This window comes from Salvelinus fontinalis, chromosome 22 (assembly GCF_029448725.1).
Source record: "Salvelinus fontinalis isolate EN_2023a chromosome 22, ASM2944872v1, whole genome shotgun sequence".
In the NCBI taxonomy this organism is placed as follows: Eukaryota; Metazoa; Chordata; class Actinopteri; order Salmoniformes; family Salmonidae; genus Salvelinus; species Salvelinus fontinalis.
In genome coordinates, this window is record NC_074686.1 from 24,448,352 (window position 1) to 24,473,446 (window position 25,095).

The following is a 25,095-nucleotide window of genomic DNA, read 5'->3' on the forward strand; positions in this document are numbered from 1 at the left end:
TGCCCTGGCCTGTGGAGTTGTGTCTGAAGTAGACGCTGAAGGTTCCGTTGCCGTGGTCCACGATCTTCCCGGTGATGAGGAGGTTGAGCTTGACTGTCTTGATGTTGGAGTGGAAGTCTCCCCAGCCAAACATCTTCTTGAACTTGCCCGTCTTGACCATAGGCCGCCGCTTAGCTCTTGCTCTAGAATCCTGGAGGTCGGTGGAGTTCCTCAGCCAGTCCCAGAGGTCCTGCTCGGAGTAGGGCTCCGGGGTGTCGTAGCGCAGGTCCAGGGCCGTGGTGTTCTCTTTGCCATGGAGAGTCTGTGACAGCAACCTGCTGATTGACAGGTCCTTGCTGCTTTCTGTCCATATGTGTTTTAACGTCGACTTGGGGCTGCCCGACTTGAGGAGGTCCGCCTTGGAAGCATGAACACTTGTCACCTGAAATAGAGAGAGAAGAGGAGATACGTTTCACTAACTGGTATGTCATACTGTTATAGGCGACACGGTAGTACTTGAGACATTCAAACAAGCAAAGAGACACTTCAGCAGATATTAATATCAGATTCAGAAAAAATGTACTTCACATTCAGGCACTACACGCAGCTTTCTACAAAACAGACAGATCAAAATGGACTCTGAAGTGGGGAGAGGACAGGAGAGATACCGGTAATCCATCTTTCAGCGAGCTTCAATTTCGAAACATGTTAGCAGACAGCCCCCATTTGGGAAATAGAATGTGTGAGAGACACAACACAGCGATCAAAGTATTGTTGACATTGTTTTCTCTCTCTCTCTCTCTCTCTCTCCTCTCTCCTCCTCTCTCCCTCTCCTCTCCTCTCTCTCCTCTCTCTCTCTCTCTCTCTCTCCTCTCTCTCTCTCCTCTCTCTCTCTCTCTCTCTCTCTCTCTCTCTCTCTCTCTCTCTCTCCTCTCTCTCTCCTCTCTCTCTCTCTCTCTCTCTCTCTCTCTCTCTCTCTCTCTCTCTCTCTCTCTCTCTCTCTCTCTCTCTCTCTCTCTCTCTCTCTCTCTGTAGAAGGGATTTCCACTTGGCTCCCCCAGATAGATAAATGCAGTGGCTATTCAGTAAAGACTAGACTATTAAGCACAAAGCGCTGCTTGGATTGATGATTGATGAACCCCCAGGTCTTCACCATTTAGCCACGATGACTGGAATTAGGTTCATACAGGCCCCGGCGGAGGGAAGTGACATTGATTGGCTGATTTCTACTGTAAGACGTGACAGCAGATCCGTCTTGCCCAGAGATTTTTGCATTTCGTGGGCCGAGGCCCTCTGGGATCGATACATAGAAAATAAGGTTTCGCTACCAATCAGTTGGCCCTTTGGACATGAATTGACTTCCTCAGACCGTGTCAGCACTAAGGGGTGATCCCTATAGCCATTGTTTAGGGGGAGAATATGCCTATATGGTTCGTATAAGGTGCTGAGAGAAGAGAACAAATAAAAAAGATAATTACATTGAGGGCTCTATTCAAAACGCAGAGTGCATTCATGTTAAACACTGCATATGTCAGCTCATTTGGAAATTACCTTAATATGTATACCGCGGAATGTGTAATGCTTCATTGTTACAGATTGAATAGATCCCTTAAGTATGCGTTTTGAACTGCAGATTGAAAGCCATTTTAACCTAGTTAGAAGTAGATGTATGTAATTATAAATATAATTTTTGTCGGAAGCTTTCTGTACGCAATGGCCAGAAGGGGAAACAAGACATCCTTTAACATGAGCCTCATCATGCTACAAACAACCACTCATTACGGAGTTTACTGTAGTTACAGGTGACTGTAGTTTACTGTAGTTGCAAGTGACTGTACTTTACTGTAGTTACAGGTGACATTTTACAACCTCTATTTCAGGCATTCCTTTGTTTTGGGGTCATCGGTAGACCTATGTCCACTCTGAACCTGAGTAGGCAGAATATCCTTCAGCCCTGAAGGCTTCAAATACCTAATGAATTCCTTCACATTAAACTACATATTGCTTCTACATACACAGTTTCATTGATTACATAAGGAGATTACAATACAACGGTATTGATCAGAAATCTTCCCTGCAGATTCCATCTGGCCTAAGTCTATGGTAATGTTTCCAGTTTAATATTGAGGTATAATATGAATGAAGATTAGCCTACTCAACAGGACTAACAGCCCAGTGAGACTGTGACTTATGCCTCAGGGTGTACTGTATGTATGTAATTAAGTGTGTTGTATGGACACTGAGGGCATGTTGGGAGGGCATGATTTAAGACCTATACATGGTAATCATGAATGACTTATAACTGGTGATAAAGTGTACATATAGAAAATACATGTATACTGTATAGAGAGTAGATTGATAAAACCAATTAATGTTGTTCCATGCAGAATAGTTGATGTTAATATCTCATAAATAACATCATAATAAGTGAGTCCTGTATTTTGTGAATGCACTACGCTCAAACATTTTCATGATTTCATGGTACTCTAAAACATGTGCATGCCGTGTATGTTTACCCATACTTACTGTTTGTCCATTGTCCTTTATAGACAGCCACAGTACAAGACACACACACACACACACACACACACACACACACACACACACACACACACACACACACACACACACACACACACACACACACACACACACACACACACACACACACACACACACACACACACACACACACACACACGCGCGCAAGTTGATCTATGAAGCTTCAGGCCCACGGCCAGTTTATTTGACTCCATCATCCAGCATGCTTTGGGCCTTGGGCCAATGTGTTTGACTCCATTTTCCAGCATGCTTTGGGCCCTGGCCCAGAGTGTCTGCTGAGGCTCAGTGTTGCCAGATGGTTAGTTTACCTGGGGGGACAGACGGTGCATCTGGTAAACATGGCAGCATTCTGGCCAGCAGAGGCCTGAGCCTCACAACTGACTACAGGCCAGGCTCAGACAGATGTCTTCCCCTGGGCCTAGGCTATAGGTATAGGGAAATGCTTGGGTCAGAGAGAGCTGTACGAGCTCCGTGTGTTCAGGATGTAAGTCATAACACAACGCAACAGCAGTCGACACTGTGATTCATCGCTGAAACTATGGAATGACACAAACATACATGTTTTTATTTTTTATAATGATGGCCGTGTGTGCCATCATTAACGTGTGTGCCATCATTGTAAATGATGGCACACACGTTAACCCACAAATGCACACACCACACACATACACACTCCCATCAGAACCTACGCCATATATACAAAAAAATGGGGACAACCCTTCAAATGAGTGGATTCGGCTATTTCAGCCACACCCGTTGCTGACAGGTGTATAAAATCGAGCACACAGCCATGCAATCTCCATAGACAAACATTGGCAGTAGAATGGCCTTACTGAAGAGCTCATTGATTTTCAACCTTTCCATCAAGTCAGTTCGTCAAATTTCTGCCATGCTAGACCTGCCCCGGTCAACTGTAAGTGCTGTTATTGTGACGTGGAAACGTTTAGGAGCAACAACGGCTCAGCCGTGAAGTGGTAGGCCACACAAGCTCACGGAACGGGACCGCCGAGTGCTGAAGTGCGTAGCGCTTAAAAATTGTCTGTCCTCGGTTGCAGCACTCACTATCAAGTTCCAAACTGCCTGTGGAAGCAACGTCAGCACAAGAAGTATTCGTCGGGAGCCTCATAAAATGAGTTTCCATGGCCGAGCAGCCGCGCACAAGCCTAAAATCACCATGCGCAATGCCAAGCGTTGGCTGGAGTGGTGTGAAGCTCGCCGCCATTGGACTCTGGATCACTGTAAACGTGTTATCTGGAGTAGTGAATCACGCTTCACCATCTGGCAGTCCGATGGACGAATCTGGGTTTGGTGGATGCCAGAAGAACGCTACCTGCCCCATTACATAGTGCCAACTGGAAAGTTTGGTGGAGGAGGAATAAAGGTCTGGGGCTGTTTTTTCATGATTCGGGCAAGGCCCTTAGTTCCAGTGAAGGAAAATCTTAACGCTACAGCACACAATGACATTCTAGACAATTCTGTGCATCCAACTTTGTGGCAACAGTTTGGGAAGACCCTTTCCTGTTTCAGCATGAAAAAGCCCCCGTGCACAAAGCGAGATCCATACAGAAACGGTTTATCGAGAACAGTGTGGAAGAACTTCGCTGGCCTGCACAGAGCCCTGACCTCAACCCCATCGAACACCTTTGGGATGAATTGGAACGACGACTGCGAGCCAGGCCTAATCGGCCAACATACCAGAAGAGTGTAGGCTGTTATCCTCTTGATGCTAGGGGTCAGATTTTTTTTTATTTTTAAATTAACGTTCCCAAGGTAAACTGACTATTTCTCAAGTCCAGATTGTAGAATATGCATATAATTTACAGATTAGGATAGAAAACACTCCAAAGTTTCCAAAACGGTCAAAATATTGTCTGTGAGTATAACAAAACTGATTCTGCAGGTGAAAACCTGAGAAAATCTAACCCGGAAGTGATTTTTTTTTTTTTAAATCTGTGTTTCCTGGCCCGTCTTTCTTCCATTTAAAGGAGTATTAACCAGATTCATTTTCCAATGGCTTCCTCAGGCTGTGCCCAGGCTTTAGACATAGTTTCAGGCTTTTATTTTGAAAAATTTGCGAGATTTTTCAAAACTAGTCAGGTGTCCTCTGATTAGTTCCTGCGCGCGAGAGGGGTAGCTCTCCATTTTCTTTCTCTCTCGTATTGAATAGGTTACGGTCCGGTTGAAATATTATCGATTATGTTTGTTAAAAACAACCTAAGGACTGATTATAAAAAACATTTGACATGTTTCTACGAACATTACGGATACTTTTTGGAATTTTCGTCGAACGGAACGAGGCTTTCGTTTTCTGAACAAAACGCGCAACCCAAATGGTGGTTTTTAGTTATAAAAGTAATATTTATCAAACAAAAAGAACATTTGTTGTGTAACTGGGAGTCTCGTGAATGCAAACATCTGAAGATTATCAAAGGTAAGCGATTAATTTTATTGCTTTTCTGACTTTCGTGACCATGCTAATTTGGTGCTAGCTGTTTTAACATTGATTTATACACTCACAAAAGCTTGGATTGCTTTCGCTGCAAAGCATATTTTCAAAATCTGACACGATAGGTGGATTAACAACAAGCTAAGTTGTGTTTTGGTATATTTCACTTGTGATTGCATGATTATAAATATTTTTTGTAATATTTTTGAATCTGATACGTTTGGGAATTTTCGTCTGTCTTTCAGAACCGGAACGAGGCTGTAGTTTTCTGAACATAAAGCGCAACCTAAATGGCGTTTTTTTGTTATAAAAGTAATATTTATCGAACAAAAATAACATTTGTTGTGTAACTGGGAGTCTCGTGAGTGCAAACATCTGAAGATTATCAAAGGTAAGCGATTCATTTTATTGCTTTTCTGACTTTCGTGACCATGCTAATTTGGGGCTAGCTGTTGTAGCATTGATTGATACACTCACAAAAGCTTGGATTGCTTTCGCTGCAAAGCATATTTTCAAAATCTGACACGATAGGTGGATTAACAACAAGCTACTGTGTTTTGTTTTATTTCACTTGCATGATTATAAATATTGTTAGTAATATTTTGCGCCCTGCAATTCAGCGGTTGTTTAGGAAAATGATCCCGCTAAAGGGATCCGTAGCGCAGAGAAGTTATAGCAGCAAAGGGGGGGGCCAACTCCATATCTCTCTCACACACACACACACACACACACACACACACACACACACACACACACACACACACACACACACACACACACACACACACACACACACACACACACACACACACACACACACACACACTATAGCAGAAAACCATTTGACACAAGCAGGCAGAGAACTCTTGCTACCAGATAACCATCCCAACTCAGCTACCTGATAACTATCACAACTCAGCTATGAGTGGACAGGTGTCACCAATGACCTGACAAAGTCCCCTTAGACATAATTCAGTGGTGATTCTGAAATAGCACCCTATTCCCTATATGCAGGTGGGCACTTGTTTTGCCAAGCCAAGCTCACTACATAGAGCTCTGGTCAAAAGTATTACACTATAAAGGGAATAGAGTGCTGATTCAGAATTCTAGAAGACGTGATGGAGTTGAAGTTCTGATTCAACTATTAGCGAACAGAGAAGAAAGCAGCATAGTCCAAACTCCTCCATCAAAACAACATTGATGCATTGTGAATGGTTACAACTGACTCAGTTTAAAGACATACAGACCCTTAACATTGCCAACATTAACAGTAATCTATAGCTCATTAGGCTGTTAAACCAATATTTACTGTCCTTTAGTGATGGAATACTGTTTTTATCTACGGATTATGAAACGTCATTACAGTGCTGTGATGCTATATATTCAAATAAAGAGAACACTGATTGTGTGGCTAATTATAGTTTAAGTACCATATCGATATGTTTAAACAAATGGAGACATGGTCTAAGACTTAACGCAAACACCACAGATATGGGTGACAACATGTCAGTCTCTGTTCTAAGTTTTCCCTAGATTATTTTACAGGAGGCCCCTCCCAAAAAAATCAACATCCAGAGCTTCTTAACAATATCTTCAATTGAAACTAAATGATGAGGGCAACAGAGGTTAGGTCCACCTACGTAATCGCAGAAGATTAGCAGGTTAATGATGAGCATGAAAGTATATGATCAAATTAAAGTAAACTAACAACATTGAATAATTAAAACGATAAGCCAAATTAGCAATTATAATTATTATTGCCACATCTTTATACTGATTAGTTGGTTTCACTAGGCCTAAAGTTCATTAGCTGACAATTCACTGCAGCACAGCAAAGAGTTTCACACTTCAACATGGCATGATATCATATAGGTGTCATATAGGTGTCATAATAAAGATAAGTCTGCCAGAAAAGTGACAGTATTACTCATACTTAACATACAGATGTAGGATCTTAATTTGAGCCAGTTTGCTACAGCTGTAAAATAACCCTGCAGCAACTGGAGATGTGAATTATTATGTAGATTATAATTAATGGAAATTTTTGATACATTTTTCATTAGGGCAAATCAGGTCTGACATTGTAAAGTGGAAATGCAAACGTTAGAAGCATTTCTGAATACACTACACATTCTCAGCAACAAAAGAATGATCAAAAAGATCCTACATCTGTATACCATAATGAAACCATACAATACAATTATGTGGTTTATATTTTTCACACAACCCATTTTAGACCGGTAAAAAACAACCACCTACAGAAAATATAATTTAGTCTACTTTTGCAAAAGACAGTAGATTAAAGATTAAAGATTGGTTCTACTTAGCTTCTATTGAAAACGTCCAATCATATCCATGGTAAAGGAACTGCAAAGCTTTTCCTGAGATGTAATTCTAGAGGGAGAATGAAGGCAGGCGAACTATAATGTGTTGAATGAAAAGAGCCCTTATGAAAGACGATGGAGAAAGAGGACAGAAAGAAAGGGAAATTTGACAGTTCTATAAGGAGAGAGAAGGGGGGAGGACAGTGGAGGAGTGACCCTGCAAATACATATAATGAACCTCCAATTGAGTAAAGCATTATCAGAGAGAGTATAGAATCCTCCTTTAGTATTGGCTGACCAGCTGTAACTAACAAGAAACGGGTCATTCACCAGACAATACTGATAGCTAGCTACATCCTTTGCAGCCTTGTATGCATTTCAATATTTCTTATGAACATAACAAAAATACAAAAAAACTTTTATAGTCATTGTTGAATTTGTTTTGTCATACTTGAATGCAATGGAAATGTGTTGAAGCTGTAGTTATTTCTTACAATATAACAACAACACTAGTTATTTCTTACAATATCACTATTGCCAATCTCTTTCAAGCTAGTCTTTTTGCTATATATTCAGTCAGAACCCATGCAATAAGGACAGTTTGAACCTTTGACTGGTACTGTATATATAGAAATACGTTTTTCTTTATTTGATCTAACATTATACATCTGACTGTATATTGGCTCATACAGTTGGAATCCTCTCCTCTATTCCCCTACTATAAGTACAGGATCAGGCCATAAAACAGAGTCATTACTAACATGACTATGCAGTATGCTTGCCTTGGGCTGAAACCAGTGGTGCTGGCGAATAGAGCCGGCCCTGCAGAGAGCTAGACAGCTGTTATGCAGTGTTGTAATATCACATTGAGACCATGCACTAGAACTGCCTAATGGTCTTGTAAGAAGGCTGTTAGACGCAACTTATCTTTCCTACTGTGTGTGTGTGTGTGTGTGTGTGTGTGTGTGTGTGTGTGTGTGTGTGTGTGTGTGTGTGTGTGTGTGTGTGTGTGTGTGTGTGTGTGTGTGTGTGTGTGTGTGTGTGTGTGTGTGTGTGTGTGTGTGTGTGTATGTAAATGTACGTGTAAGTGTAAAATGACCATAGGCTCCCTGTGGCATCGGTAAGTAGGTAATGTAACAGAAAAGCTCAGTCCCAAAAACATAGTGAAGGAAGTGGAGCAGAGACCAGTGATTTAAGGTGATCAGGGGGCTGGAGCTCCGACCAGCCACCCACACCCTAAACATAATTTACTACCTGTTGTATTTAAAAAAAATAATAAATTGTTTTTTATTTTATTTTTTATTTTTTTTATTTAACCTTTATTTAACCAGGTAGGCAAATTGAGAACACGTTCTCATTTACAATTGCGACCTGGCCAAGATAAAGCAAAGCAGTTCGACACATACAACAACACATAGTTACACATGGAGTAAAAACAAACATATAGTAAATAATACAGTGAAAAAAAAATAAGTCTATATACAATGTGAGCAAGTGAGGTGAGATAAGGGAGGTGAAGGCAAACAGATATATGTATAAATAAATAAAAATATAAAAAGGCCATGGAGGCGAAGTGAGTACAACACAGCAAGTAAAATAAAAACAAAAAAAACACTGGAATGGTTGGTTTGCATTGGAAGAAAGTGCAAAGTAGAGACAGAAATAATGGGGTGCAAAGGAGCAAAATAAATTAATAAATAAATACAGTAGGTAAAGAGGTAGTTGTTTGGGCTAAATTGTAGATGGGTTATGTACAGGTGCTGTAATCTATGAGCTGCTCTACCCCTCCATGAAGGACAAATATATTTTTTACTGCTTTTCTGCTACATACATTTTGCATACATGGTAGTTTTATATAAAGCAGTCACATAACAATAATACATTACCAAACATGAGCTCTTTAATCCCACCCCTCAGCCACTCTCAGCCCATCCCACCTATCACCAAAGACCACCCTCGTTGGGTGTCCATGTGACATATATTTTTCCATTGTGATGTTTTACTTTTCTAATTGTATAGTATCCTCAGATTGTGAGCTAAAGATGAAAACCTTTCCTACGAGTATTATTATATTATTTATTGACTATGGTTTTCCACATCGCCCAACTGCTATTTGTAAGGTTCATTTGAAGTGCATGTTGTGATTTTGTAACCATTCCTGAACCTGTGAGCAGAAACAAGCTACATAGGAGTAGTACCAGAATAAATGATCTACTGATTCTGTCTCTTCGCAGCTAAATCTACAGACCTGAGATTGCTGTATGCCCTTTATATACATAGCATTCTTTCAGTGGCAAGAATTTTATATAATAATTTATATAATCATTTAATTTGAAAAAAGTGTTGAATAAAGTGTAGTTCATAAAATATGTGCCATGGAATTGGTATATCGAAAATCTCCTCCCATTTATTTACTGCCTGTTTGTTCCCTTCCGTCGTTGTTGTGCTTTATTGGTATCTATAACAAATATTCACACAAATATTCATTTTTGGCTCATAGTCGTCGTCCGAGGCCTAGATTCAATCCGTATCGCGGAAAATCCGCGGAAGATCTGCGGAAGATCTGCGGAAGATCTGCGGAAGATCTGCGGAAGATCCACGGAAGATCCGCGCTACAGCACAATTGACATTTAAAGCTAATCTTCGATTGAGCCAACATACAGAAGTAGGATCTTAATTTGAGCCTCTTTGATTCAACAGGAAAGTAATCCTGCAGAAACAGGAAATGTGAATTAGTATTTGCATTATAATTATTGGACATTTATGTAGGGGAAAATCAAGAATAAATTGTCAAAGTGGAAATTGCGAACTTCAGAAGCCTTTTTGAGCCTCAAATACATTTCAAGTTGTACATTTCCTCCATTGCAGGAAAGTTCTCCTGCAACAGGGTGATCAAATTAAGATCCTACATCTGTAGGCAGCGCTTACCATGAATGTCTACGCAAACGTGGAAACATTGCCTTTAACCGTTAATCGTGCTATAATGCGGATCTTCCGCGATATGGAAAGAATCTAGCCAAAATAGACTCTTTCAAAGGGATGTAACTAAACTCAGCAAAAAAATAAACGCCTTTTTTCAGGATAATTCTTAAAAATCAAAATAACTTCACAGATCTTCATTGTAAAAGGTATAAACACTGTTTCCCATGCTTGTTCAATGAACCATAAACAATTAATGAACATCACCTGTGGAACGGTCCTTAAGACACTAACAGCTTACAGACGGTAGGCAATTAAGGTCACAGTTATGAAAACTTAGAACACTATAGAGTCATTTCTACTGACTCTGAAAAACACCAAAAGAAAGATGCCCATGGTCACTGCTCATCTGCGTGAACGTTCCTTAGGCATGCTGCAAGGAGGCATGAGGACTGCAGATGTGGCCAGGGCAATAAATTGCAATGTCTGTACTGTGAGACGCCTAAGACAGCGCGACAGGGAGACAGGACGGACAGCTGATCGTCCTCGCAGTGGCAGCCCACGTGTAACAACACCTGCACAGGATCGGTACATCCGAACATCACACCTGCGGGACAGGTACAGGATGGCAACAACAACTGCCCGAGTTACACCAAAAACGCACAATCCCTCCATCAGTGCTCAGACTCTCCGCAATAGGCTGAGAGAGGCTGGACTGAGGGCTTGTAGGCCTGTTGTAAGGCAGATCCTCACCAGACATCACCAGCAACAACGTCGCCTATGGGCACAAATCCACCGTCGCTGGACCAGACAGGACTGGGAAAAAGTGCTCTTCACTGACGAGTCATGGTTTTGTCTCACCAGGGGTGATGGTCGGATTAACGTTTATCGTCGAAGGAATGAGCGTTACACCCAGGCCTGTACTCCGGAGCGGGATCGATTTGGAGGTCCGTCATGGTCTGGAGTGGTGTGTCACAGCATCATCGGACTGAGCTTGTTGTCATTGGAGGCAATCTCAACGCTGTGCGTTACAGGGAAGACCTCCTCCCTCATGTGGTACCCTTCCTGCAGGCTCATCCTGACATGACCCTCCAGCATGATAATGCCACAAGCCATACTGCTCATTCTGTGCGTGATTTCCTGCAAGACAGGAATGTCAGTGTTCTGCATGGCCAGCAAAGAGCCCGGATCTCAATCCCATTGAGCACGTCTGGGACCTGTTGGATCGGAGGGTGAGGGCTAGGGCCATTCCCTCCAGAAATGTCCAGAACTTGCAGGTGCCTTGGTGGAAGAGTGGGGTAACATCTCACAGCAAGAACTGGCAAATCTGGTGGAGTCCATGAGGAGGAGATGCACTGCAGTACTTAATGCAGCTGGTGGCCACACCAGACACTGACTGTTACTGTTGATTTTGACCCTCCCTTTGTTCAGGGACACATTAATCAATTTCTGTTAGTTACATGTCTGTGGAACTTGTTCAGTTTATGTCTCAATTGTTGAATCTTGTTATGCTCATACAAATATTTACACATGTTAAGTTTGCTGAAAATAAACGCAGTTGACAGTAGTTTCTTTTTTTCTGAGTTTAGTAAGTACTTTATCCTTTATACACAGTCTCTATTCCAAAATGTGAAATGTGTGACAAATTACAGGCATGAAACCCAAGAAGCTCATTTCTTATCATGAAAGAAATATATTTTCAATAATAAATATTCCACAATGCTGTAGGTATGCTGTTGTCTGTGTTTTGTGCTGCTACCATGTTGTGCTTCTGCCATATTGTGTTACTACCGTGTTGTTGTCATGTGTTGCTACCATGCTGTGTTGTCATGTGTTGCTGCCATGCTGTGTTTGTAACGGTCCTGACCTGTTTTATGTTGTTTTTGTATGTGTTTATGGTCAGGGCGTGTGTTTTGGGTGGGCAGTCTATGTTTTCTGTTTCTATGTTGGTTTTGGTTGCCTGGTATGGCTCTTAATTAGAGGCAGGTGTTTTGCGTTCTCCTCTAATTAAGAGTCATATTTAGGTAGGGTGTTCTCACTGTTTGTTTGTGGGTGATTGTCTTCCGTATCTGTGTTATGTTTGCACCATACGGGACTGTTTGGATGTTCGTTTCGTTTTGATGTAGTCTGTTCCTGTCTGTGAGTTTTACGTTAGTTATGTAAGTTCATGTTCAGGTTTTTCGTCTACGTCGTTTTTTTGTTTTGTAATTTTGAAAGTGTTGTGTTTTCGTGTTGCCATCGTCGTGTTCAAATAAAAGATGGCTTATTTCCCGAATGCTGCATTTTGGTCTACTGATCCTTCTCTCCTCTCCTCTCCTCGTCCGAGGATGAGGAGAACGACAGCCCTTACAGAATCACCCACCACGCTAGGACCAAGCGGCAAGGGAAAACTCAACGGAGTAAGGGACAGGAAAAGAAGGAGCAATGGACATGGGACGATATATTGGACGGAAAGGGTTGCTACACATGGGAGGAGATCCTGGCTGGTAGGGATCGCCTCCCATGGGAGCAGCTGGAGGCACTGAGGAGAGCAGAGGCTACCAGAGAGAGGAACCGGAGTTATGAGGGAACGCGTCTGGCACGGAAGCCCAAAAAGCCCGTAAGTAACACCCAAAAATTTCTTGGGGGGGGGCTAAGAGGTAGTGGGCCAAGGGCAGGTAGGAGACCTGCGCCCACTTCCCAGGCTTACCGTGGAGAGCGGGAGTACGGGCAGGCGCCGTGTTACGCAGTAGAGCGCACGGTGTCTCCTGTACGAGTGCATAGGCCAGTGCGGGTTATTCCACCTCCCCGCACTGGCAGGGCTAGATTGGGTATTGAGCCAGGTGTCATGAGGCCGGCTCAACGCGTCTGGTCTCCAGTGCGTCTCCTCGGGCCGGCATACATGGTACCTGCCTTACGCATGGTTTCCCCGGTTCGTCTACATAGGCCGGTGCGGGTTATTCCACCTCCCCGCACTGGTCGGGCGACCGGGAGCATTCAACCAGGTAAGGTTGGGCAGGCTCAATGCTCAAGAGTGCCAGTACGCCTCCACGGTCCGGTATTTCCGGCGCCACCTCCCCGCCCCAGCCTAGTACCTACAGTGCCTACACTACGCACTAGGCTACCAGTGCGTCTCCTGAGCCCTTTTCCTCCTCCACGCACTCTCCCTGTAGTGCGTGTATCTAGCCCGGTGCCTCCAGTTCCGGCACCACGCACAAAGCCTCCTGTGCGTCTCCAGAGCCCTGTACACACTGTATCTTCTCCCCCTACTAATCCTGATGTGCTTGTCCTCAGCCCGGTGTCACCAGTGCCGGTACCTCGCATCAGTTATAGAGTGGGCTTTGAGAGTACAGTGTGCCCTGTCCCTGCTCCCCGCACTGGTAGGAAGGTGCTTATCCTTAGCCCGGTGACTCCAGTTCCGGCACCACGCACCAGGTCTACAGTGCGCCGTATCCGGCCAGAGCCATCCGTCTCACCAGCGCCATCTGAGCCATCCGTCTCCCCAGCGCCATCTGAGCCATCCGTCTCCCCAGCGCCATCTGAGCCATCCGTCTCCCCAGCGCCATCTGAGCCATCCGTCTCCCCAGCGCCGTCTGAGCCATCCGTCTGCCATGAGCCTGCAAAGCCGCCCGTCTGCCATGAGCCTGCTAAGCCGCCCGTCTGCCATGAGCCTACAGAGCCGTCTGCCAGACAGGAGCCGCTAGAGCCGCACGCCAGACAGGAGCCGCTAGAGCCGCCCGCCAGACAGGATCTGCCAGAGCCGCCAACCAGACAGGATCTGCCAGAGCCGCCAACCAGACAGGATCTGCCAGAGCCGCCAACCAGACAGGATCTGCCAGAGCCGCCAACCAGACAGGATCTGCCAGAGCCGCCAGCGAGCCATGAGCAGCCAGAGCCGTCAGAGAGCCATGAGCGTCGAGAGCCGTCAGCCTGCCATGAGCGTCGAGAGCCGTCAGCCTGCCATGAGCGTCGAGAGCCGTCAGCCTGCCATGAGCGTCGAGAGCCGTCAGCCTGCCATGAGCGTCGAGAGCCGTCAGCCAGCCATGAGCGTCGAGAGCCGTCAGCCAGCCATGAGCGTCGAGAGCCGTTCAGTCAGGATCTGCCTGAGTATATCAGCCGGGACCTGCCCCTTGTCCCGGTGCTGCCCCTTGTCCCGGTGCTGCCCCTTGTCCCGGTGCTGCCCCTTGTCCCGGTGCTGCCCCTTGTCCCGGTGCTGCCCCTTGTCCCGGTGCTGCCCCTTGTCCCGGTGCTGCCCCTTGTCCCGGTGCTGCCCCTTGTCCCGGTGCTGCCCCTTCTCCCGGTGCTGCCCCTTCTCCCGGTGCTGGCCGTTCATTATGGGGATGTTAGTTTGAGGGTGGTCATTGGGAGGGGAAGACAGAAGCGGGAAGTGACTATGGTGGTGTGGGGACAGCGTCCAGAGCCTGAGCCACCACCGTGGTCAACTGCCCACCCAGACCCTCCCCTGGACTTTGTGCTGGTGCACCCGGCGTTCGCACCTTGAGGGGGGGGTTCTGTAACGGTCCTGACCTGTTTTATGTTGTTTTTGTATGTGTTTATGGTCAGGGCGTGTGTTTTGGGTGGGCAGTCTATGTTTTCTGTTTCTATGTTGGTTTTGGTTGCCTGGTATGGCTCTTAATTAGAGGCAGGTGTTTCGCGTTCTCCTCTAATTAAGAGTCATATTTAGGTAGGGTGTTCTCACTGTTTGTTTGTGGGTGATTGTCTTCCGTATCTGTGTTATGTTTGCACCATACGGGACTGTTTGGATGTTCGTTTCGTTTTGATGTAGTCTGTTCCTGTCCGTGAGTTTTACGTTAGTTATGTAAGTTCATGTTCAGGTTTTTCGTCTACGTCGTTTTTTTGTTTTGTAATTTTGAAAGTGTTGTGTTTTCGTGTTGCCATCGTCGTGCTCAAATAAAAGATGGCTTATTTCCCGAATGCTGCATTTTGGTCTACTGATCCTTCTCTCCTCTCCTCGTCCGAGGATGAGGAGAACGACAGCCCTTACAGTGTTGTTGTCTTGGGTCTCTCTTTATGTAGTGTTGTGCTGTCTCTCTTGTCGGGATGTGTGCTTTGTCCATTATTTTGATTTTATTTATTTTTATTTATAAACCCAGCCCTCGGCCCCGCAAGAGGCCTTTTGCCTTTTTGGTAGGCCGTCATTGTAAATAAGACTTTGTTCTTAACTGACTTGCCTAGATAAATAACGGTTAAATAAAAATTAGCACAATCAAATAAACACTTTGGTTGAGCTTTTCCTGTACTTTCTATTTAAAACTCAGTCCCAGTCAGATGAGACCTCTCTAACCATAACCATAACAAAACGCTGTGAGTACACATTTACAGTGTTGTATATGACCTGACATCCTCCTCATACAACAGACCGTCTGTTTGTCAACTCAACTCTCTCATCTTCTTCTGCTGTATAGTTCAGGCATAATTGAAGTCTATCCTTTTTCAGAGATTACGTCTACAATTACATGTTGATTGAGTGATGGAAAGAACATTTACAGATAGCTTGTGTACAATGTACCACAGCAGTGATCAGTTAGGTCAAGTACAGTGGTATCCTATAGCACCACTGACTTACAGAGCATTTTAATGAACATTTATACCAGGACATAAATTTGTGAATAGTTTGTGTTTAAATCTTGATTCTAATACCCAGACACACACTGGCGTTTGTTTGTGTTCTAGAATCCTGATTCTAATACATCTTGAGGCTTCATAAATCAAAGCTGGCTTTATGTTGTCATCACGCAGATGGCCCGATGGCAAATTCACCCCAATTAAAGACCTGAGGAGGAGAGTTAAAGGGGGGAGAGTGTTCCCTCGGAGGGAAGAGAGGGCACCTGTTCGCCTGTCATATCCGCATAGCCTGTTCTGATCAGTGACTGCAAGCGTTTTCCCTCCTCAGAGCCGCTCGCTCCAATGCAGAATTAATGAAGGCAAACAAAGCTAAAGTCTCCTCCTCTTCCTCCCCTCACTGACAGTACAGAGCTGGCAACCCTTTGTGAGCTAATTTTCTCTCCACTTTGGTCCCTCTCAACTAATCTTCAGTGTCACACTTAATGAGATTTTCAGTTTGTAAAGTAGGTAGAACAGAAATGCCTCTCCCTCCCTCCCTCCCTCCCTCCCTCCCTCCCTCCCTCCCTCCCTCCCTCCCTCCCTCCCTCCATACCTATCTTCCTCCCTCCCTCCATCCTTACCTCCCTCCCTCCCTCCATACCTATCTCCCTACCTCCCTCCCTCCCTACCTCCCTCCCTCCCTCCCTACCTCCCTCCCTCCCTAGCTCCATACCTATCTTCCTCCCTCCATCCTTACCTCCCTCCCTCCCTCCATACCTACCTCCATACCTACCTCCATACCTACCTCCATACCTATCTTCCTCCCTCCATCCTTACCTCCCTCCCTCCGTCACTGCCACCACCATTTCCCCAAATGCGTCGAAAGTCCCCACTTCTCCTCTATAAGGCATCTTAAGTACTAAATGCATTATTAAGTAAGGGTTTTATAAGCACATTAAATTATTCACTGTACAAATATAAATATCTGGTGTATAATATTTGGTGTTATGGTATTGCAATGATTAGTTCCATCATTTATAATGATCAGTTTGAGAGAGGCCTCGACACAGCGACAAAACAAGCAATGTGTCATTTAATCATGTTTCGACAGAATTATGCAAACACACTCATATTGAAATGTATTTTATTAGCTAAGTAAATGTAAATGAACAATTGATTCTGTCACAGGGACGGTTTAGGCAACGATATCTAACACAATTAATTATCTGATTAACATAACGCTAAATGACGGCTAATGAGCTCCTCTTATAGGACAGGGAGAGAAGAGGTCTTCATGGGTCCAAAATTTGGACCGGTTCCGAAATGGATCTGGGGCTTACCCACACGGACCTGATAAGCATAAATATAATTTTTTAATATAGAGACCCGTTCCAAACGGACCAGAGGATAACTAGACGCGTTCTATATAGACCTGGTCCGATCCAGACCCAGTAGAATCCGAGTGAGGAAAGCAGCAGAAAAGTCATTTTTTAAACAAATTTATTAACTGGCGCTGATAAAGTGTGAGGGAGAGAGATACTGCCCTAGCGTACTGTGAGCAAGTGGCACGTGGAGAAGGGAGGAGGGAGGGAGAGCCGAGAGACAGCAACCAACTAGCATTATAGTAGACTAATGGCTGCCATAGCTAGGTCATTTTTTATCAAGTATGATTATGTAGTACCTGTCTTGAGTGCATCAAACCGGGAGAAGCTAGTTAAGCTAGCTAACGTTAGCTGGCTAGGCTAATTGAGGCTGCATGTGCTTTCTCATCCTACACAGTTATAAACAACAACAACTCCATTCAGAATATTAAGTAGCAGCCTACCTATTGGCTCTTGGTTGATGTAGCCTATCCTTCTCCTTTGACTTTTATTCCATCATTTTTTATTCCATCATCTTCCATTGATTAGATATCTCCTAACTTTTTTTCTCCTAACACAGAGGCTCTATGACTGTAGCCTATTGCCGCTTTTTAATTTTTTTTATTTTAATTTTACCGTTATTTTACCAGGTAAGTTGACTGAGAACACATTCTCATTTGCAGCAACGACCTGGGGAATAGTTACAGGGGAGAGGAGGGGGATGAATGAGCCAATTGTAAACTGGGGATTATTAGGTGACCATGATGGTTTGAGGGCCAGATTGGGAATTTAGCCAGGACACCGGGGTTAACACCCCTACTCTTACGATAAGTGCCATGGGATCTTTAATGACCTCAGAGAGTCAGGTCACCCGTTTAACGTCCCATCCGAAAGACGGCACCCTACACAGGGCAGTGTCCCCAATCACTGCCCTGGGGCATTGGGATATTTTTTAGACCAGAGGAAAGAGTGCCTCCTACTGGCCCTCCAACACCACTTCCAGCAGCATCTGGTCTCCCATCAAGGGTCTGACCAGGACCAACCCTGCTTAGCTTCAGAAGCAAGCCAGCAGTGGTATGCAGGGTGGTATGCTGCTAGCCCGATGATGACTTATGATTGGTCATGAACAAGCTACACACGCCATACTCCACTCTCCACTCCCATGAAAAGCAAGAGCAGCATAAATACAATGTCTCTCTCTCTACTGCAGCAGCAGCACTCGGATCTGTACGGGTCCTTCCGGACAAGTCAGTTAAAATTACACATACCCGAGACCCACGACTATCATATCAGATCCGACCCAGACCCGTAAAAAATGTTTAATTCTTCATCCGGACCGGCTCGCGTCCCGGATCGGGTCTCGGGTATTCGGGTATAGTCGGATCTGTGAAGACCTCTAATGGAGATTAGCATGTCATACAGTAGTACATTCAGATTTTCTATTTAACTGGGTTAAAACTTGTTACATTGGACCCAGATTAAGCCCTTGAGGGTGATAGAGGGAAGATTAACCCACAATTCAAAGTAAATGTGTCAGATTGGGTCAGATTCCCATACTGACAAGCAAGAGCACCACAAAGTCATGAGGTTCCCCGTTCACAAAGAAATGTGTCTTGCAATGAAACAGTCTACTCAAAGCAACACAGTCTGCCACAGTCTGCTATTGAATAGACATAAACACATACATGTACACACACATACACCAGTAGAAAGAGAGTATAATGTATAGTCCACACAGCATGTTAGTCCCAGGAGGACAAAGAGGATGGACCTGAAGGGCCTTCTACTACAGCAACACATTCAACTGACCTTTCAGGAACACAACGCCATTGCAAAACAGCTTGGAATAATTTCTACAGTGCCCACAGAAGTCAAAGAGAGCAAGACAGATCATTTGTTATACTGAACTTAAAATAAATGTCCCTCCCCTTGAAGCAGACAGAAAAAAAATGAACATTTTTGGGTCAATAAAGTGAGATGAAACACCCACATGCATCATGGTATGGAAAAAAGTGATTAGTTAGTTAGTAGCCTGAAACGGCATATATTCCTGAAACCTTTCTTACAGGCAGAGAGGGAGCTGATTGGCAAATAGTCTGCAACAAGAAGCACTGGAGAAACCTGTATGAGTTTTTTAGCAGGTAGAATTAGGATTTCATCCTGTGAGGTAGAAAGAGGGTTTCAGGAGACAGGTAGAGACGAGAAAGAGAGAGAGTGGTAAAGAGGTTTAATATATATAGAGAGAAAGCGACAGAGACAGAGAGAGAGAGAGAGAGAGAGAGAGAGAGAGAGAGAGAGAGAGAGAGAGAGAGAGAGAGAGAGAGAGAGAGAGAGAGAGAGAGAGAGAGAGAGACTCTCTGGGGAGGCCTACTACAGTATCATGTATGGTCCGGTCGTTGTTGGAAATCAAATTAAACCCATAATCCAATAAACTGCCATTTCTGTTGCCAATGATCCCAGTTGACCTCATTTCAAACCCATGACAAGTTCCAATCAATATGATTTAGTGGTTGAGGACACAAATAACTCAGCTGGAAGAGAGGAAAAATATGGAGTTGCAGGATCCCACGAACACACACACATGCACGCGCACGCACACACACACACACACACACACACACAGGATCCCTTTACTTCTCCTGTATTGGGCGTCTGTAATTGCATTTTATAAATGGTTTTTAGTTTGTAGCTGTCTTCCATTGATTTTCGGTCAGGCGGTGACACAGTACAGAGTGAAAGGGAGAAAAGAGAGAGGAAGAGAGAGGAGAGAAAAGAGAGGTGTCAATAGAAGCCCCATGAGGCATATCCCACTGGCTAATACATCAGATCAACGTCCAAATCTGATTGAATTATTGACAGATTAATCAAACATCAATGTGAAATAAACCAATGCTTCAATGCCTATTGTTCATTTATGGTTGATATATAGCCACACACAGTTGAAAGAATTTCTGTCACACACTATAAAGTTGACCAATATTATTCTGATCCATAAAGGAAATCTAAAAAACAACAAAAACCATTCAGCAAAATTCAGAAGAAAAATCTGAGAAAATTCTTTAATATTGACCAGAAACTCTTTCACTATTCCTCAGTCCCAAAAAGAGAGTCTTCCCAATAAAACCTTCTAAGGAAATGTAAGCGTTGGAACCTGAAACAGCCAACCTTGTCACTTCCATTCATAGTAAATCCAGCCAAATGACTTTCTATTCAAGGCATGTTGCCCAGGCTATGCTGATTTATTAACATACTACAGACTGACAGTACTAAGTGATTGAAGTTCATTTTAATTTTATGAAATAGACAAGCCTGCCAAGCACTAGCCTAGCCTAGCATCTTAGTGCTCCAACTGGAATTGGCTATAAGGGATGTAGTTTACAGGCAGAGAGGACGGTCATGGCTACACACACGTACGCATGCACGCACACACACACACACACACACACACACACACACACACACACAGACACGCACACACGTACAAACAATCACGCTAATGATTAGGATCTAGGAAGGCTCAATCTTAGATTAACAATGGCTAGTCCAAGATTAGCCCTTGTCTGCGTGAGTATGTGCATGCGTGAGTGAGTGTGTGCGTGAGTATGTGCATGCGTGAGTGTGTGCGTGCGTGAGTGTGTGCGTGCGTGCGTGAGTGTGTGCGTGCGTGCGTGAGTGTGTGCGTGCGTGCGCGTGTGCGTGTGTGAGTGTGTGCGTGCGTGTGTGCGCGTGTGCGTGCGTGCGTGTGTGCGTGAGTGTGTGCGTGCGTGAGTGTGTGCGTGCGTGCGTGAGTGAGTGAGTGTGTGCGTGCGGGTGTCTACGTGTGTGTGTATCTCCTGGCCAAGCCATGCATAGCCGAGTGGGAAACTCCCAATGCAGTTTATTTGACCATCAGACAGTACAGTGGACAGGTAAGCCTCCTCTCCTCTCCTTTACAGCTCAGAGTACTAATGTAAAAATCAAAGGCCTGTGTCATGTCTGAACACAGAGAGTCTCCTCTAGAGGGGAGAATCAGACTGAACGTCATGTTCATTTCATGCCATTTCATGTCTTCTCTCATGTTAAAGAGAGCAATGTGTGACTGTGCTCGCTTATCTGAACCTACATTAAAGCTGCAGTGGATATGTGACCTGTGAAGCCTAAACCTGCCAACATGCCAATGGTAAATGAGTTGAATCAACTATCCTTCCAGTGTATGGACTTTAAACATATACATCCACACACAGCCATCCCATTACGACTATACTGCGAAGTGCATCCAAGCAGGAAGGGGCCACGGTCACTCAGGTGTGCTGTCACCGTGACGACATGTACCCCTCAGACAATGGGGCAGGCAAGTCTCCCCTCCACCCACACACACAGACACACACACACACACACACACACACACACACACACACACACACACACACACACACACACACACACACACACACACACACACACACACACACACGTACAAACGCATGCACACACACACACACATACCCGGAAGAAAGGCCTTTAGAAATGATAATGTAGTAGACTATCACAAGTCACAAGAGACTAAGGATTATATCATTATGATTAGATGGCTTTGAACAGAATCATGGTGCAGGCATGAATGCCAAGTAGACAGCCAGCACACTGAGGTCTTCATCATGTACACGTAATGTCATGTTGTGGAATGTAATGTATTGCAATGCCTGGGAGACAGGACACCTTTCACCAAAGGGTTTCAATACAGTAAACTATTGTCTGAGTGTTCATTGTCTGACTTGACCTTTTAATAGATGGCCAACCATGATACCCAGCAGGGTTCTTCATCTCAACCTTACAACCTTGTGTGTAGCCAGGTTGACAAAATAAAACCAATCTGTCCCACTGTACATGTTCCTGATTTAGCAATTGATACAGTGCTGTCTTCTACAACAGCCAGTGAAATTTGATCAAAAGATTGTTCAGGCTTTCTTTGTCTCTGTGGAGAACTAACCTATTGTCCAGTTCCAGCGACAGAGCTTCTGTAGAAGATCCATTTAAAATCGCATGCATGCACGCGCAAGCACACACACATCTACGCAGGCACACACACACACACGGACGCACACACACACATACACACACGTCTTTCTGTAGAAGTCAAGTCCATTTAAAATCGTCTTTGTCCTCCCAGTCTGCCTTTCAGCCTGGCACCATGCTCCATTAATCACACAAGACAGTCAGACAGAGCAACGCTACAGACATCCACACACAAACACACACACACACACACACACACACACACACACACACACACACACACACACACACACACACACACACACACACACACACACACACACACACACACACACACACACACACACACACACACACACACACACACACACGGGGAACGAGGCTAATCTCACCTTCTAAGAGGTAATAAGCTAACAGCAGGTCTACATTGTGTGAACAGTCCACCTTTAATGCTGATCTTGTCATTTACAAAACTTATCGTCTTACCGACAGAGAATTAGATGCCCTTGCTTGTTTAAATTTTCTCTTTTTGTTCTCAGATAAAAGGATAGTGAAAGAGCTCACCAAGAAATACACAAGCAACAGACTATAATACCCAGTGTCATATACACTGTACATTCCTCTATATACTGTATGGTTCTGAACACAAAACCTTGCCCAACACTGTGAAACAGTCTTAGTGGAATCACATTCAGCAGTGAGCAACATTATTCCAGCATTGGATGGCCACAGATACTCCTAGTCTGTTGACTAGGCTGAGAAAGGCTGAGCCGAGCAGCTTATAGCACTGTGGGTGTGATACACTACCAAAGAGAGAGAACGAGAGAGTGAGAGAGAGAGAGTGAAAGAGAAGGAGGGAGATAGAAAGAGACAGAGCGAGGGAGAGAGAGAGAGAGAAAGAGAGGGAGAAAGAGGGAGAAGGAGAGTGAGAGAGAGAGAGAGAAATAGAGAGAGAGAAATAGAGAGAGAGAAGGAGAGAGAGAGGGAGAGAGAGCGAGAGAGAGGGAGGGAGGGAGAGAGGGGAAGGGAAAAGTTCATTCAGAATGACTTACATTTACAGAGTGTGTAGGTAAAGCAGTGGCAGCATTACACATGAAAATTGATTTGAAATGCTAGATTTAACCTTAAATGGTTTTACTATGCGGTTGTTATCAAGCCTTTACAATGGTACGAGAGGGTCAGCTCACTGCGCCTTTATCCAGCCCAGGAAATACCATTTTATGGGCAGAATCACAACTGAATGGATGAACACCTACTGAACAGTATTTAGCTTGTGTTCACTATTTCCCTATTCTTCAGCTCACACTGCGAAAACTGGAAAATAAACCTCCCTCTTCATAACTCGCAAACAGATTTGGAGTAGTGGAGTTGGCTCCCAATCTACCATTGACTGTATTAGGTGCAGTACCTGTGATGCTCCAATATAAAGACACTTTCATGGACAATGACAGCTGATGGGATGCATGGCTTGTAATCAAAATGTGAGAAATACCCTTTGAAAAATTACAGCATATGAAATAGGTTCCTTTGGACTCAAAAGTTTTTTTGGGGCACCAGATGAAGTTTGCTTGGAGTAAAATTGGACCTCCCTCTCTCTCTTTCCCCTCTATTCCCTTTATGTTCTATTTCTCTTTTTCCTCTCTTTCTTTCTTTCTTTCTTTTTTTTCTCTCCCTCTTCCTCCATCTCCATCTCTCTGCTTATCCTGCTTTTGTGACAGCAGCGTGCTGTCCATCCATACACTTTGACTTATACTTAACTCTACCCAGCGAATGAATATACTGTAGTGCACCCACGTTGGATTGTTGAAACCTTAGTTCTGCTTGTGTCACATTTCCTCCTGTAACTAGACTCTATTAACTGTGGTTCTTCCCCCTTTTAGTCCATCCATTGAGAGTTTGTACTAAGGACTGAGAAGAGCAAGCTATTTAAACTGAGGATTATGGAACCAATTTCAGCACTCCCCCTCCCCCAGTAAACCAGTCACTCATGTCTTCTATTACCAGAGAACGGGAGCCTTTTCTCTCTCGCATTGGTCTAACACTTCTCTACACAGACAAAAACAAATATTAACAAGGATCGAGTTGTGGAAAGCAGTCATGCAGACTTGTTAATGGCGTTAGGACATCAGAAGACTTTGGGGGTGATTTGACGAATGACTATCATATGTACTACTCTAAAGGGAAAGATCATGAGCTAGTCTTAGCCTGCTTCATGTATAACACAATGAATATGTAACAGCATTCATTAAACACATTAGATTAGGACTAAAGACATTAGAGAACATTACTGTAAGCCATAAGAACAGCACCAAAAAAGATCAGAAAGTTTCCATAATAATCAGATGTGATAGTTTGTGTCTGATATATGCAGATATGTTTTCAGTTAACCGTAGCAAGAGCAGTGGGGGGGTCAAGTAGAAGGGAGGGCATGTTGAGAGAGATGGACGCTTTCACTGGGGGTCAAGTGGAAGGGATGGCATGTTGAGAGAGATGGACGCTTTCACTGGAGGTCAAGTGGAAGGGAAGGCATGTTGATAGAGACGGACGCTTTCACTGGAGGTCAAGTGGAAGGGAAGGCATGTTGAGAGACGGACGCTTTCACTGGAGGTCAAGTGGAAGGGAAGGCATGTTGATAGAGACGGACGCTTTCACTGGAGGTCAAGTGGAAGGGAAGGCATGTTGATAGAGACGGACGCTTTCACTGGAGGTCAAGTGGAAGGGAAGGCATGTTGAGAGACGGACGCTTTCACTGGAGGTCAAGTGGAAGGGAGGGCATGTTGAGAGAGACAGAAGCTTTCCCTGGATTTATTTTGCTGTTACATTTCAGCCCTGTCACACACACGCAAGTATATGCACACACACACACATGTACGCACACACGAACACACACTCATCACACAATGAAATTAGCTCAATATCTGCCCATCAATGTCTGGCCATTCACTATCGAACGGGCCGACACAGA

General features: G+C 44.3%; 1 protein-coding gene across 2 annotated transcripts in view; it reads right to left on the reverse strand.

Moving 5' to 3' along the window:
* Positions 1-25,095, reverse strand: part of LOC129820079 (neurexophilin-1-like) — a 43,548-nt gene that overhangs the window by 2,111 nt on the left and 16,342 nt on the right. For both annotated transcript variants that reach the window (XM_055876921.1, XM_055876920.1), the window contains exon 2: positions 1-421. This exon is cut by the window's left edge. In XM_055876921.1, the coding sequence (XP_055732896.1) occupies positions 1-421 (421 nt within the window). The remainder of the gene's footprint in view (positions 422-25,095) is intronic.